The sequence below is a fragment of the Palaemon carinicauda genome, chromosome 16, assembly GCF_036898095.1.
Source record: "Palaemon carinicauda isolate YSFRI2023 chromosome 16, ASM3689809v2, whole genome shotgun sequence".
NCBI classification, from domain to species: Eukaryota; Metazoa; Arthropoda; class Malacostraca; order Decapoda; family Palaemonidae; genus Palaemon; species Palaemon carinicauda.
The window spans coordinates 16,832,814-16,848,966 of NC_090740.1; the positions used below are offsets into that span (position 1 = coordinate 16,832,814).

A 16,153-nucleotide genomic window follows, 5' to 3' on the forward strand; every position below is an offset into this window, starting at 1 on the left:
CTTTTCTGAATTGATTCATAAATTTAGCTTAAATTTAATTTTTAGCAGGCTATGTTTATTTTCTCATAACTATAGTCAAACTGTCGAATGTTGGGGTTTTTAAAATTCAATTAGACTAGTCAATTATATACAGAACTAGTCAATTATATACAGTTAGGGCTATAAAATGCAAAAGGAAAATTAGCCTTATGGTCAAATTATAACTATGGCTAGGATAGCACAGCCTGAATTTGGGTTATGAGTATTGTCAATTTCATTATGATTGTTCTGCTGCTTGGAGTAGGGCTTGAGACCATGAAAAATGTTCCTTTTGTTGGAGTGGAACAATAGTGGTCAGAACTTGCAGGTGTGGCCCTTCTCTGGAGCTGCTGTGGTTGGAACTTCCAGATGTTGCTCTTCTCTGGAGCTGCTGTGGCTGAAACTTGCAGCTATAATTGTTGGAACTTGCAAGTGTGGCTCTTCTCTGTAGCTACTGTGGATGGAAATTGCAGGTGTGGAACTTCTAAGGAGCTGCTGTGGTTAGAACTTCCATGTATGTCCCTTCTCTGAAGCCTTTTTGGTTGGAACGCACGGATGTGGCTCTTCTCAGGAGCTGCTGTGGTTGGAACTTACAGGTGTGGCTTTTCTCTGGAACTGATGTAGTTGGAACTTATAGGTGTGGCTCTTCTCTGGAACTACTGTGGCTACAACTTGCAGGTGTAGCTCTTTCTGGAGCTGCAGTAGTTAGAACTTGCGGGTGTGGCTCTTCTCTGAAGCTGCTGTGGTTGGAACTTGCAGGTGTGGCTCTTCTCTGGAGGTGCTGTGGTTGGAACATGCAGGTGTGGTTCTTCTCTGGAGCCGCTGTAATTTAGAACTTGCAGGTCTGGCCCTTCTATGAATCTGCTTTGATAGGAACTTGCAGATGTGGCTCTTCTCTGGAGCTGTGGTTGCAACTTGCAGGTATGGCTCTTCTCTGGAGGTGTTGTGGTCAGAACTTGCAGTGTAGCCCTTCGCTGGAATTGCTGTGGTTAGAATTTACAGTCATGGCTCTTCTCTGAAGCTGCTGTGGTTGGAACATACAGGTGTGGCTCTTCTTTGGAGGTGCTTTGGGTAGAACTTGCAAGTGTGGCTCTTCTCTGGAGCTGTTGTGTTTGAACTTGCAGGTTTGCTTCTCTGGAGCTGCTGTGGTTGGAACTTGCAGGTTTGCTTCTCTGGAGCTGCTGTGGTTGGAACTTGCAGGTTTGCTTCTCTGGAGCTGCTGTGGTTGGAACTTGCAGGTTTGCTTCTCTGGAGCTGCTGTGGTTGGAACTTGCAGGTTTGCTTCTCTGGAGCTGCTGTGGTTGGAACTTGCAGGTTTGCTTCTCTGGAGCTGCTGTGGTTGGAACTTGCAGGTGTTGCTTCTCTGGAGCTGCTGTGGTTGGAACTTGCAGGTGTTGCTCTTCTCTGGAACTAATGTGGTTGAAACTTACATGTGTGACTCTTCTCTGGAGCTGCTCTGGTTAGAAATTGCAGGTGTCTCTTCTCTGTAGCTCTGTGGTTGGAACTTGCAGGTGTGGCTTTTACGCAAGAGGTTCTGTGGTTAAAACTTGCAGGTGTGGCACTTCTCTGAAACTGCTGTGGTCAGAACTTTCAGGCGTGCCTCTTCCCTAGAGCTGCTGTGGTTGGAACTTCCGGGCGTGCCTCTTCCCTAGAGCTGCTGTGGTTGGAACTTCCAGGTGTGCCTCTTCTCTAGAGCTGCTGTGGTTGGAACTTCCAGGCATGCCTCTTCTCTAGAGCTGCTGTGGTTGGAACTTCCAGGCGTGCCTCTTCTCTAGAGCTGCTGTGGTTGGAACTTCCAGGCGTGCCTCTTGTCTAGAGCTGCTGTGGTTGGAACTTCCAGGCGTGCCTCTTCTCTAGAGCTGCTGTGGTTGGAACTTCCAGGCGTGCCTCTTGTCTAGAGCTGCTGTGGTTGGAACTTCCAGGCGTGCCTCTTCTCTACAGCTGCTGTGGTTGGAACTTCCAGGCGTGCCTCTTCTCTAGAGCTGCTGTGGTTGGAACTTCCAGGCGTGCCTCTTGTCTAGAGCTGCTGTGGTTGGAACTTCCAGGCGTGCCTCTTGTCTAGAGCTGCTGTGGTTGAAACTTCCAGGCGTGCCTCTTCCCTAGAGCTGCTGTGGTTGGAACTTCCAGGCGTGCCTCTTGTCTAGAGCTGCTGTGCTTGGAACTTCCAGGCGTGCCTCTTCCCTAGAGCTGCTGTGGTTGGAACTTCCAGGCGTGCCTCTTCCCTAGAGCTGCTGTGGTTGGAACTTCCAGGCGTGCCTCTTGTCTAGAGCTGCTGTGGTTGGAACTTCCAGGCGTGACTCTTCCCTAGAGCTGCTGTGATTGGAACTTCCAGGCGTGCCTCTTGTCTAGAGCTGCTGTGATTGGAACTTCCAGGCGTGCCTCTTCCCTAGAGCTGCTGTGATTGGAACTTCCAGGCGTGCCTCTTCTCTAGAGCTGCTGTGGTTGGAACTTCCAGGCGTGCCTCTTCTCTAGAGCTGCTGTGGTTGGAACTTCCAGGCGTGCCTCTTCTCTAGAGCTGCTGTGGTTGGAACTTAAAGGCGTGCCTCTTCTCTAGAGCTGTTGTGGTTGGAACTTGCAGGCGTGCCTCTTCTCTAGAGCTGCTGTGGTTGGAACTTCCGGGTGTGCCTCTTTTCTAGAGCTGCTGTGATTGGAACTTCCAGGTGTGCCTCTTCTCTAGAGCTGCTGTGGTTGGAACTTCCGGGCGTGCCTCTTCTCTAGAGCTGTTGTGGTTGGAACTTGCAGGTGTGGCTCTTCTCTAGAGCTGCTGTGGTTGGAACTTCCGGGCGTGCCTCTTCTCTAGAATTGTTGTGGTTGGAACTTGCAGGTGTGCCTCTCCTCTAGAGCTGCTGTGGTTGGAACTTCCGGGCGTGCCTCTTCTCTAGAGCTACTGTGGTTGGAACTTCCGGGCGTGCCTCTTCTCTAGAGCTGCTGTGGTTGGAACTTCCAGGCGTGCCTCTTCTCTAGAGCTGCTGTGGTTGGAACTTCCGGGCTTGCCTCTTCTCTAGAGCTGCTGTGGTTGGAACTTCCGGGCGTGCCTCTTCTCTAGAGCTGCTGTGGTTGGAACTTCCGGGCTTGCCTCTTCTCTAGAGCTGCTGTGGTTGGAACTTCCGGGCGTGCCTCTTCTCTAGAGCTGCTGTGGTTGGAACTTCCAGGCGTGCCTCTTCTCTAGAGCTGCTGTGGTTGGAACTTCCAGGCGTGCCTCTTCTCTAGAGCTGCTGTGGTTGGAACTTCCAGGCGTGCCTCTTCTCTAGAGCTGCTGTGGTTGGAACTTCCAGGCGTGCCTCTTCTCTAGAGCTGCTGTGGTTGGAACTTCCAGGCATGCCTCTTCCCTAGAGCTGCTGTGGTTGGAACTTCCGGGCGTGCCTCTTCCCTAGAGCTGCTGTGGTTGGAACTTCCAGGTGTGCCTCTTCTCTAGAGCTGCTGTGGTTGGAACTTCCAGGCGTGCCTCTTGTCTAGAGCTGCTGTGGTTGGAACTTCCAGGCGTGCCTCTTGTCTAGAGCTGCTGTGGTTGGAACTTCCAGGCGTGCCTCTTCTCTAGAGCTGCTGTGGTTGGAACTTCCAGGCGTGCCTCTTCTCTAGAGCTGCTGTGGTTGGAACTTCCAGGCGTGCCTCTTCTCTAGAGCTGCTGTGGTTGGAACTTCCAGGCATGCCTCTTCTCTAGAGCTGCTGTGGTTGGAACTTAAAGGCGTGCCTCTTCTCTAGAGCTGTTGTGGTTGGAACTTGCAGGCGTGCCTCTTGTCTAGAGCTGCTGTGGTTGGAACTTCCAGGCGTGCCTCTTCCCTAGAGCTGCTGTGATTGGAACTTCCAGGCGTGCCTCTTCCCTAGAGCTGCTGTGATTGGAACTTCCAGGCGTGCCTCTTCTCTAGAGCTGCTGTGGTTGGAACTTCCAGGCGTGCCTCTTCTCTAGAGCTGCTGTGGTTGGAACTTCCAGGCATGCCTCTTCTCTAGAGCTGCTGTGGTTGGAACTTCCAGGCGTGCCTCTTCTCTAGAGCTGCTGTGGTTGGAACTTCCAGGCGTGCCTCTTCTCTAGAGCTGCTGTGGTTGGAACTTCCAGGCGTGCCTCTTCTCTAGAGCTGCTGTGGTTGGAACTTCCAGGCGTGCCTCTTCTCTAGAGCTGCTGTGGTTGGAACTTCCAGGCGTGCCTCTTCTCTAGAGCTGCTGTGGTTGGAACTTCCAGGCATGCCTCTTCTCTAGAGCTGCTGTGGTTGGAACTTAAAGGCGTGCCTCTTCTCTAGAGCTGTTGTGGTTGGAACTTGCAGGCGTGCCTCTTCTCTAGAGCTGCTGTGGTTGGAACTTCCGGGTGTGCCTCTTTTCTAGAGCTGCTGTGATTGGAACTTCCAGGTGTGCCTCTTCTCTAGAGCTGCTGTGGTTGGAACTTCCGGGCGTGCCTCTTCTCTAGAGCTGTTGTGGTTGGAACTTGCAGGTGTGGCTCTTCTCTAGAGCTGCTGTGGTTGGAACTTCCGGGCGTGCCTCTTCTCTAGAATTGTTGTGGTTGGAACTTGCAGGTGTGCCTCTCCTCTAGAGCTGCTGTGGTTGGAACTTCCGGGCGTGCCTCTTCTCTAGAGCTACTGTGGTTGGAACTTCCGGGCGTGCCTCTTCTCTAGAGCTGCTGTGGTTGGAACTTCCAGGCGTACCTCTTCTCTAGAGCTGCTGTGGTTGGAACTTCCGGGCTTGCCTCTTCTCTAGAGCTGCTGTGGTTGGAACTTCCGGGCGTGCCTCTTCTCTAGAGCTGCTGTGGTTGGAACTTCCAGGCGTGCCTCTTCTCTAGAGCTGCTGTGGTTGGAACTTCCAGGCGTGCCTCTTCTCTAGAGCTGCTGTGGTTGGAACTTCCAGGCGTGCCTCTTCTCTAGAGCTGCTGTGGTTGGAACTTCCAGGTGTGCCTTTTCTCTAGAGCTGCTGTGGTTGGAACTTCCAGGCGTGCCTCTTGTCTAGAGCTGCTGTGGTTGGAACTTCCAGGCTTGCCTCTTCTCTAGAGCTGCTGTGGTTGGAACTTCCAGGCGTGCCTCTTTTCTAGAGCTGCTGTGGTTGGAACTTCCAGGCATGCCTCTTCCCTAGAGCTGCTGTGGTTGGAAATTGCACGTGTGGCTCTTCTCTGCAGCTCCTGAGGTTGAAACTTGCAATGTGGTGCTTCTCTGGAGCTGCTGTGGTTGGAACTTCCAGGTGTGCCTCTTCTCTAGAGCTGCTGTGGTTGGAACTTCCAGGCGTGCCTCTTCCCTAGAGCTGCTGTGGTTGGAACTTCCAGGCGTGCCTCTTCCCTAGAGCTGCTGTGGTTGGAACTTCCAGGCGTGCCTCTTCCCTAGAGCTGCTGTGGTTGGAACTTCCAGGCGTGCCTCTTGTCTAGAGCTGCTGTGGTTGGAACTTCCAGGCGTGCCTCTTCTCTAGAGCTGCTGTGGTTGGAACTTCCAGGCGTGCCTCTTGTCTAGAGCTGCTGTGGTTGGAACTTCCAGGCGTGCCTCTTGTCTAGAGCTGCTGTGGTTGGAACTTCCAGGCGTGCCTCTTGTCTAGAGCTGCTGTGGTTGGAATTCCAGGCGTGCCTCTTCCCTAGAGCTGCTGTGGTTGGAACTTCCAGGCGTGCCTCTTCTCTAGAGCTGCTGTGGTTGGAACTTCCAGGCGTGCCTCTTCTCTAGAGCTGCTGTGGTTGGAACTTCCAATCACAGCAGTTCTAGAGAAGAGGCATGCCTGGAAGTTCCAACCACAGCAGCTCTAGAGAAGAGGCACGCCTGGAAGTTCCAACCACAGCAGCTCTAGAGAAGAGGCACGCCTGGAAGTTCCAACCACAGCAGCTCTAGGGAAGAGGCACGCCTGGAAGTTCCAATCACAGCAGCTCTAGAAAAGAGGCACGCCTGGAAGTTCCAATCACAGCAGTTCTAGAGAAGAGGCATGCCTGGAACTTCCAGGCGTGCCTCTTTTCTAGAGCTGCTGTGATTGGAACTTCCAGGCGTGCCTCTTCTCTAGAGCTGCTGTGGTTGGAACTTCCAGGTGTGCCTCTTCTCTAGAGCTGCTGTGGTTGGAACTTCCAGGCATGCCTCTTCTCTAGAGCTGCTGTGGTTGGAACTTCCAGGCGTGCCTCTTCTCTAAAGCTGCTGTGGTTGGAACTTCCAGGCGTGCCTCTTCTCTAGAGCTGTTGTGATTGGAACTTGCAGGCGTGCCTCTTCTCTAGAGCTGCTGTGGTTGGAACTTCCGGGTGTGCCTCTTTTCTAGAGCTGCTGTGATTGGAACTTCCAGGTGTGCCTCTTCTCTAGAGCTGCTGTGGTTGGAACTTCCGGACGTGCCTCTTCTCTAGAGCTGTTGTGGTTGGAACTTGCAGGTGTGCCTCTTCTCTAGAGCTGCTGTGGTTGGAACTTCCAGACGTGCCTCTTCTCTAGAGCTGCTGTGGTTGGAACTTCCGGGCGTGCCTCTTCTCTAGAGCTGCTGTGGTTGGAACTTCCGGGCGTGCCTCTTCTCTAGAGCTGCTGTAGTTGGAACTTCAGGGCGTGCCTCTTCTCTAGAGCTGCTGTGGTTGGAACTTTCGGGCGTGCCTCTTCTCTAGAGCTGCTGTGGTTGGAACTTCCGGGCGTGCCTCTTCTCTAGAGCTGCTGTGGTTGGATGGAACTTCCGGGCGTGCCTCTTCTCTAGAGCTGCTGTGGTTGGAACTTCCAGGCGTGCCTCTTCTCTAGAGCTGCTGTGGTTGGAACTTCCAGGTGTGCCTCTTCTCTAGAGCTGCTGTGGTTGGAACTTCCAGGCGTACCTCTTCTCTAGAGCTGTTGTGGTTGGAACTTGCAGGTGTGGCTCTTCCCTGAAGCTGCTATGGTTGGAACTTGGTGTGGCTTTTCTCGAGAGCTGCTGTGGTTGAAACTTCCAGGCGTGTCTCTTCTCTAGAGCTGTTGTGGTTGGAACTTGCAGGTGTGGCTCTTCCCTGAAGCTGCTATGGTTGGAACTTGGTGTGGCTTTTTTCGAGAGCTGCTGTGGTTGGAACTTCCAGGCGTGCCTCTTCTCTAGAGCTGCTGTGGTTGGAACTTCCAGGCGTGCCTCTTCTCTAGAGCTGCTGTGGTTGGAACTTCCAGACGTGCCTCTTCTCTAGAGCTGCTGTGGTTGGAACTTCCAGGCGTGCCTCTTCTCTAGAGCTGCTGTGGTTGGAACTTCCAGGCGTGCCTCTTCTCTAGAGCTGCTGTGGTTGGAACTTCCAGGCGTGCCTCTTCTCTAGAGCTGCTGTGGTTGGAACTTCCAGGCGTGCCTCTTCTCTAGAGCTGCTGTGGTTGGAACTTCCAGGCGTGCCTCTTCTCTAGAGCTGCTGTGGTTGGAACTTCCAGGCGTGCCTCTTCTCTAGAGCTGTTGTGGTTGGAACTTGCAGGTGTGGCTCTTCCCTGAAGCTGCTATGGTTGGAACTTGGTGTGGCTTTTCTCGAGAGCTGCTGTGATTGGAACTTCCAGATGTGCCTCCTCTCTAGAGCTGCTGTGGTTGGAACTTGAAGGTGGGGCTCTTCTCTGGAGCTGCTGTGGTTGAAACTTGCAGGCATGGCTCTTTTCTGAAGCTGATGCAGTTGGAACTTGCAAGTGGGGCTCTTCTCTCGAGCTGCTGTGGTTAGAACTTGCAGGTGTCACTCTTCTCTGGAGCTGATGTGGTTGGAACTTACAGGTGTGGCTCTTCTCTGGAGCTGCTGTGGTTGGAACTTGAAGGTGTGGTATTTGTCTGGAGCTGCTGTGGTTGGAACTTGAAGGTGTGGTATTTGTCTGGAGCTGCTGTGGTTGGAACTTGAAGGTGTGGTATTTGTCTGGAGCTGCTGTAGTTGGAACATGCAGGTGTGGGTCTTCTTTGGAGGTGCTGTGGTTGAAAATTGCAGGCATGGCTCTTTTCTAATGCCAATCCAGTTGAAACTTGCAAGTGGGGCTCTTCTCTCAAGCTGCTGTGGTTGGAACTTGCAGGTATGGCTCTTCTCTGGAGCTGTTGTGGTTAGAACTTGCAGGTGCAGCTCTTCTTTGGAGCCTTTGTGGGCTAGACTTGGTGTAGCTCTTCTCTGAACCTGCTGTTATCAGAACTTGCAGTTGGGGCTCTTCTCAGGACTTGCTTTGGTCAGAATTTACAGATGTGGTCCTTCTTTGTAGTTGCTGTGAATAGAACTTCCAGGTGTGGACCTTGTCTAGAGCTGCTGTGGTCAGCACTTGCAGGTGTGGCATCGGGACCTGATGTGGTCAGAACCTGCAGGTGTGGTGCTGTTTTTGGAGCTTGCAAATGTGACCCTTCTCTGATACTGCTGTGGTCGGAAATTACAGGAATGGTCCTTCTCTCGAGTTGCTGTGGTCAGAACTTGCGGGTGTGGCCCTTTTCTGGAGCTGCTGTGGTTAGAACTTTCAGGTGTGGCCCTTCTCTGGAGCTGCTGTGGTCAGAACTTGTGGGTGTGGCCCTTTTCTGGAGCTGCTGTGGTTAGAACTTTCAGGTGTAGCCCTTCTCTGGAGCTGCTGTTGTCAGAACTGGCGGGTGTGGCCCTTCTCTGGAGCTGTTGTGGTCAGAACTTGTGGGTGTGGCCCTTCTCTGGAGCTGTTGTGGTCAGAACTTGTGGGTGTGGCCCTTCTCTGGAGCTGCTGTGGGCAGAACTTGCGGGTGTAGCCCTTCTCTGGGGCTGCTGTGGTTAGAGCTTGCTGGTTTGGCCCTTCTCTGGAGCTGCTGTGGTCAGAACATGCGGGTGTGGCCCTTCTCTGGAACTGCTGTGGGCAGAACTTGCGGGTGTAGCCCTTCTCTGGGGCTGCTGTGGTTAGAACTTGCTGGTGTGGCCCTTCTCTGGAGCTGCTGTGACCAGAACTTGCAGGTGTGGCCCTTCTCTGGAGCTGCTGTAGTCAAAACTTTCAGGTATGGCCCTTCTCTGGAGCTGCTATGGTCAAAACTTGCAGGTGTAGCCTTTTATAGGGGCTGTCCTGGTCAGAACTTGCAAGTGTGGTCCCTCTCTGGAGCTGCTTTTTCTGAAGCTTGCAAGTGTGACCCTTCTCTGGGACTGCTGTGGTCGTAAAATGCAGGAATGGTGATTCTCTTGAGCTGCTGTGGTTGGAACTTGCAGGTGTGGCCCTTCTCTGAACTGCTGTGGTTAGAACTTCCAGGTGTGGCTCTTCTCTGGAGCTGCTGTTGTCAGAACTTCCAGGTGTGGCTCTTTACTGGAGCTGCTGTGGTTAGAACTTTCAGGTGTGGCCCTTCTCTGGAGCTGCTGTGGTCAAAACTTGCAGGTGTGGCCCTTTTCAGGGGCTGTCATGGTCAGAACTCCAGGTGTGGTCTGTCTCTGGAGCTGCTGTTTTTGGAGCTTGCAAGTGTGACCCTTCTCTGGGACTGCTGTGGTTGGAAATTGCAGGAATACTCCTTCTCTTGAGCTGCTGTGGTTGGAACTTGCTGGTGTGGCCCTTCTCTGTTACTGCTGTGGTTTGCACTTGCAGGTGTGGCCTTTCTCTAAACTGCTGTGGTTGGAACTTGCAGGTGTGGTCCTTCTATGGAGCTGCTGTAGTCAGAACTTGTAGGTGTGGCAATCTGGCCCTTCTCTGAAATTGCTGTTTGGAACTTGCAGGCGAGACTTCTCTGGAGCTGCTGTTGTCAGAACTTGTTGGATGGCATTCTGGCACTTCTCTGAAACTGCTGTGGCTCTTCTTTGGAACTGCTGGGGTTGTAAATTACAGGTGCAGCTCTTCTCTGGACCTGCTGTGGTTGGAACTTGAAGGTGTGGGTCTTCTCTGGACCTGCTGTGGTCAGAACTTGCAGGTGTGGCGTTACTCTGGAGCTGCTGTGGTCATAACTTGCCGGTGTGGCTGCTGCGGTCGGAACTTGCAGGTGTGGCCCTCCTCTGGCACTGCCGTGGTTGGAACTTGCAAGTGTGGCCCTTCTCTGGAACTGCTGTAGTTGGAACTTGTAAGTGTGGCCCTTCTGAAGAGTTTCTGTGGTCAGAACTTTTAGATGTGGCCCTTCTCTGGACCTGCTGTGGATGGAACTTGCAAGTTAAGCCCTTCTTCAGAGCTTCTGTGGTTAGAACTTGCAGTTTCTTATTGTCTGGCAGGAAGGTAGAGACTTTCCTCGGCCACCAGGATAAATAAGGTGCAGTGGCATTCCTGTTTTCTTGGAAAGTTGAATCAGAGGTGATCCTTTCACTTATTAAAGCTTTGGTGTTGGGATCAACGTCACTTTGTAAAGTGATGAAACAGCAGTGGGTAAGTATGCCTCATTCACCGTGAAGTGACCTTCGAGTATTCTAGACCTTCAAAGGCAACCTCCGCCATGCCATTAGAATCAGAAGTGAAGAAGCCCCTAGCTTCCTTGATACCTCAACCGAGACCTCCAACAGCATCTTCCACCAGGAAATGATCAAACTCTACATTGCACTTTTGAGGTCCCCAGCCTAGCCAGATCAGAAAGGGAAGCAGGGGGAAGAGAGTGACATATGTGGTGGAAGTCCCCTCTTTCAGCTGCCACAAGTAGGGAAATGTTGATTATGCCTTTGGATAGCGAGTGTCCTTTGGGACAGTTACTTACTGCTCTACCAGGATCTTCAGCCCCCACAGCTTGCACTCCAATAGCATCACAGACATATCCTCCATGCTAGCTGAAAACACTGGCTTTGTTGGCGTAGAAGAATGCACTCAAATGTCATTTGAGACAGGTCTCCCAGTTTCTGTAGTCGACTCCTTCTCGTAGTGAAGTCAACTGGAGGCTGGAGACTTGTCACAGATATCTTTCCCCTGAAGAAGTTTGTCCAGCAAACTACCCTCAAAATGGAAAGTATACATTCTATACTGTCTTTTATTAGAGAAGTATACTTCATGCATTAGGTAGTTTCTAGAAGTATTATCAGGACACTTTTTAGCAACTAATTTCTATGAGGTGTCACATATAATCACACATGGTAACATTAATACAACTTACATTCTCAAACCTTGGACTCAATATTGAGTCTTAGGTTTGAGAGCTTCTATGTCAAAACACTTTTATGTCTGATAATTTTTACGTGTGATAATTTATCCTTTATCAACTGTCGTAAATTAGGTGAAAAATTTTCCCTTTCACAGAAAGTAATGTTATTATGAACTAGCTCTTAAATTATTTGGGAAGTAGCTTAAGCTTTTTCTTCAAGTTTAAATTATAATGAACAATCATGAAAAATTTATGCTGTTCAAAATCAAATAGGCATGGATATATAAGAACCATAACAATCAAAATTAAAAATAAACATGTACCATACAAAGAATCAATAATGCATCATTAAAATAAAAGAAAACACAGTTGCCACAATCTAAAAAGCAAGATATTCCACATTCTCCATATTGGAAAGTTAAAATAAAAACTCCTCCTATCAGTCTAAATGAAACCATTTCTGTAGAACCACCATAAATGTTTCTTAGATATTGCAAAGAAAGATATGAGAAAACATTTAAAAACATATTGAAAAGAAGATTCGTAAATCAAAGAAAGAATAATCAAATTATTCTTTCCCAAAAGAAGAGTATAAGGAAAGATGAAAGCCAAATATAAACTTTAATAACATGCAAACTGATAAAAAATGAAAAACATTTAAAATAAGTAAATTATTATCATATTACTCAAATTTAAGAGTAGAAATACTATAAACAACTAAGATAATAACAACAATAGTACTCGGCATCAATAATTACCACCTTGGAGACTTAAAGAAAACTATAAGATCAAGTACTGTTGCTTATTACTTTAGTCTTGACAGGCTACTTAAGCTTTCCCCTAATTAAAATCTATGGACAAATATTTCAAGTAGACAATTTGTGTATTCCACTTGAATGATGATAAAAAAATGACATTTACAAGTATTAACAAAGATTTTCTGGCATTGGTTTGTTTTCTAGGCCTGCAATAATATTAGCAGCTGTAAGCGTAGCCATTCCTTCTCTTGTGGTGACTTCAGCACTGCCAATGTGTGGGATTATTGCTAGAAAAAGCAAAAAAATTATTAGTTAAAAAAGGTAATATAGAAATTGATAGCCTAAAATTTCAAGAGTAAAACTTATCAGGAATGGAAATGCAGTATAAGATACATAATAGATATTATTTCAAATTTTTTTTACTGGAATCCAAGTGCAATAACTTTTTATATAAGCATCTCAACCTCTATTCCCCTTTTACGCAACCTGATAGGCAGCCATCTGCTCTTTTCTTTTGTGACATTCTAAAAATAATAGAACATTGTTATTGACCGAGACCTTTGTATCCTTTCTTGTTCTTTGAGAGTTCATTCCTTTTCGTTACCTCCTAGTTTGAGAAGTTACGGCTCCAGAACTAAGATTTTGATTTATATGAAGTGTCACTCTAGCCATTTGTATAACAATTGTGGGGGAAGACTGTTTTAGAAGACAGCTGTGATGAGTGTGTTTCTCTCCAAGTGTAATTTATGATAAACTTATAGTCAAACAAGAGAGGGACAATAAACAAACCAAGTTACCTACTAGTACTGTGATGCTACTGGGTGCTACAATGTTTCTGAATCTGTGGTGATTCTGGAGATCTCCCCAGATTCCTTAGTAGTGACTTTCCCTCTCTCCCTTGGAAGTAGGTCATTCCAAGTATGTTACAACCAAAAGTCTTGAACATTCTAATCTGGATATTATAAACCATGTGGCTGATCAATTGAGAAATAAACTGTCTGAATCTTATAATAATATAAATTCTTATTTAACTTCTTCAGGGGATTCTGTTTCAGAGATTCATATTGATGAACCTATCATGTCTTCTGTGAGTGATAGATTGGTGACAGGTACTGTATTTGCAATACCTACCACATTGGTAAAAATCTTGGATAACCACCCAACAAAGTAAAACAGCTGTTTCAAGTGTCGACTGATCCAGTACAAAGAGGAGTGATTGTAACTTGGGAACAAAAAGAAAAAGAATATCTTTTTGAAAGGAAAAGAATTTTGTTTTTCAAATTTACTTATAAATATGAAAGACTTTAGTAAAAAGATGAAGGCTCCTTCCAATGTTGTAGTCTCGACTAATAGCCTAACACTGATGAGGGCTTGCTCTTAAGACTACATTATTCCAGCTTCTCCATAAGCATTTTCAGGTGTTACAATCAAATACTTTATGCCATTATTGCTGGTGTACCTTACCACTTCATGCCTTTGGCATCTAATCCTCCTGCTTACTTGTGCGGTCAGGTACTCAGCTGAAGAAACCACCATGCATGGTTCCACCTTAAGAGGTTACCACTACATCCTCGGGAACTTTAGCTGGAAAAGCTCTTCCTCATGAGGACAAACCTGTGTAAATTGTGGATAATCTACCTTAGGCTTCCAATCTCTCCTCGAGCAGTTTCCTTCAGGGAATTGTTGAGATGCAGTCAAAGAGTAGTTCTTAAGGAAAAGGAATACCTCCCTACAAGTCTTTAGTTACACAATACACACAATTATCGACTTGTACCCCAATAACATCAATCAGTCTGAATAAACGCCTGTGTGAAATTAATCGTTCGGATCTAAACTACCATTCGCATACATGTACAATTATTGTATATAAATATTCATGTATGGTTTTCTGCTACTTGTCTGTGAGTTTTCAAAAGTAAATCAGACAATGGGTAGGTTAAGTAAAATTTGAAAATCAAATCGCCTGAAATTACATATGAAAATAAGGCTACATATCAGTTTAGTGCGATCAATGTTACAGTATGGACATGAATCGTGGTATGACAATGAAACAATATCCAGCAAATTTTGTAGATTTGAGAACAAATCCCTAAGAAGAATATTGGGTGTTGAATGGTGGGACAGAATTAGAAATGAAACTATAAGAGATTACCTGAGTGCCTTATATGGATGAGATCATGGTGAGGGGTAGACGGAGATAGTTTGGGTATGCTCTTTGCATTCCCCAATTGATTAGTTCACCAAACTTTCAACTGGGCTCCACAAGGCGCTAGAAGAGTTGGATGACCCAGGCTTACATGGCTGAGGACCATGAAACGTGAAGTAGATGATGAATGGAGAAGTATTGATTTAAAAGCTTAAGATAGAGACGACTGGCGAAATCTAACAGGCCCTTTGCGTCAATAAGCGGCGGAGGAGGAGAGGATGATGACATTGATATATATAAAACAAATATAAATATTGTATGTGATTTGAATGTTTTATGTAGATAGGATTAATGTACATCGGCAAGGGCTACCCAGTCATGGGCGGGCTGGGTTTAAGAGGCTCAGGAGTTAGAGAACAATCAGATAAGATTCAAGAAAATAGACCGAGGTGGTATGGTCATGTCATGAGAGATGAACAGTACATTGGGAGGAGTGTGATGGAAATGGAGGTACAGGGAACGAGAAGGAGAGGGAGACCAAAGCGAAGGTGGATGGACTGTATCAAGGATGACCTTCGATCAAAGGGATTAATCGGTGATGAAGTATGGGACAGAGGTAGATGGAGAACGCTGACCAGAAACATCGACCCCACATAGAAGTGGGAAAACATACAGACAAAGAAGAAGAGACTTTAAGAGACAAAGAGCAGACAGTTAATGAAGAATGGTGTGGTATTAAGAACATATATCAGTCAGTTGGTAGTGAAGTTTTGGGACATGCAGTTACAAGGAGAATGCCATGGATATCAAATGATATGTGGGATACTATAAAAAGGAGACAAAGACTGAAATTGATTGTTGAAAGTTTTTGAGATAATGAAAATGACCAGGTAGAACATGTTAAGTATTCCAGTATTGAAATCTAGACAGGAAAGAAAATGAGGCTGACAAAGCTATGAATTCAGGGAGTGGCTATGGAGTAAGAATCGCTCATAGAATTATTAAGGGATTTTGACGAAGGAAAAATCTATTAATGGGGAGAGACCTGTGACGCCCGGTGAAAGAGAATTATTAATGAAATTTCTATGGGGATAAAGAAGAAGAAGCATATATCATTCAAAATGAGATATGGATCTGTTATAACAAGAGAAGATGAAGAAAGACATCACATGTAACACTTTAGTGAGGTCATGAACAGGAGATACAAAGGGAATAATTTGATTGATATACCAAAAACTGATGAAGACCTTGATGTGGCCCTTGAAGGAATTCAGTGTATTTGAAGTCAAAGCTATCATAAAAAAACTCAGGAGATGGAAAGCCCCTGGTTACAATGGAATAACCGCCAAGATGATACTGGCTGAAAATGAAGTGACTCCCATAATACAAGATTATTCTGTAGAATGTGGCATGAAGAGGCAAAACCTAATGAATGGGAGTTAGGAGTGTTGGTGAAAATGGCAAAAAAACACCCGACTGATTGCAATAATTACATAAGTATCACACTTACGTCAGTTGTCATTAGAATATATGGTAAAGTATTCTAGAGACCAGAGAGAAAAATTGATGAAGAGCTGAGAGATGAACAAGCAGGATTTAGAAAAGGGAGATGTACTAACCAAATTTAATTTGAGGCTGATTGATTTCTTTGCTCACGAACCCCTTGCTGTAAGCGTTTAAAAATACTGAATGATGAACATGATCATTAATCTATAAGTGCAGTAAAATATCTAGGTTAAATAGTTTTACATTACATATCACATACATCACAAAAGCACATATATGTATTACTGTATTAAAAAAAATACAGCTGAACAATAAGTAAATTTTCATCAACAGGTTGGGGGAATGAATAACTTAACTCCTTTTAGAGGGAAAGCTTAGAAAGATGAAAAATAAATGAGTTAATATTTACAGCAATATTTATCTTGCGCACTTACTGCAATTAGGAGTATTGATTAGCTCATGATCAGTAGGTAGTGGTTCTGGTGTCATGACATCTAGTCCCGCTGCTCTAATCTGATTGGTCTTCAGTGCTTTAATAAGAGCATCTTGTTTTATCACTCCTATAAAAAAAGATTGCTTATTATATTCATTAAAAAAAAAAGTTGAAGTTAAATCTTACATTCTGTCACATAAAAATACCAAACTGAAATTTACCTAGACCATTACAAGAATTGCTGTGAAGTTGAACCTTTAATAACATCATATACACCAGTTACACAAATCCTTAAATGTACAACAATATACTGTTCATCCACCATTACTCTTTCAAATAATGCAGTCTGTAGAGCAATTTTTAATAAGAATCAGTGGATGACAAGACTAAATATAACCTTGACTTTGTATAAAAGGGTGCCTGTTCACTTGTTTT

At 46.4% G+C, this 16,153-nt stretch overlaps 2 protein-coding genes across 3 annotated transcripts in view; both read right to left on the bottom strand.

Annotated features, from left to right (window-relative positions):
• Positions 1-649: 649 nt before the first annotated feature.
• Positions 650-7,841, bottom strand: LOC137655158 (probable serine/threonine-protein kinase samkC). Its single transcript, XM_068389037.1, has 3 exons — positions 7,384-7,841; positions 1,019-1,422; positions 650-840 (listed from the first exon to the last, which is right to left on the bottom strand). The coding sequence occupies exons 1-3, from the start codon at positions 7,839-7,841 to the stop codon at positions 650-652; spliced, it is 1,053 nt and encodes a 350-aa protein (XP_068245138.1).
• A 3,641-nt stretch (positions 7,842-11,482) lies between these two features.
• Positions 11,483-16,153, bottom strand: part of LOC137655667 (glyoxylate reductase/hydroxypyruvate reductase) — a 65,406-nt gene continuing 60,735 nt past the window's right edge. For both annotated transcript variants that reach the window (XM_068389611.1, XM_068389610.1), the window contains exons 8-9: positions 15,720-15,845; positions 11,483-11,920 (exon numbers count right to left, since the gene is read on the bottom strand). In XM_068389611.1, the coding sequence (XP_068245712.1) occupies positions 11,802-11,920; positions 15,720-15,845 (245 nt within the window). In that variant the 3' untranslated portion in view covers positions 11,483-11,801. The remainder of the gene's footprint in view (positions 11,921-15,719; positions 15,846-16,153) is intronic.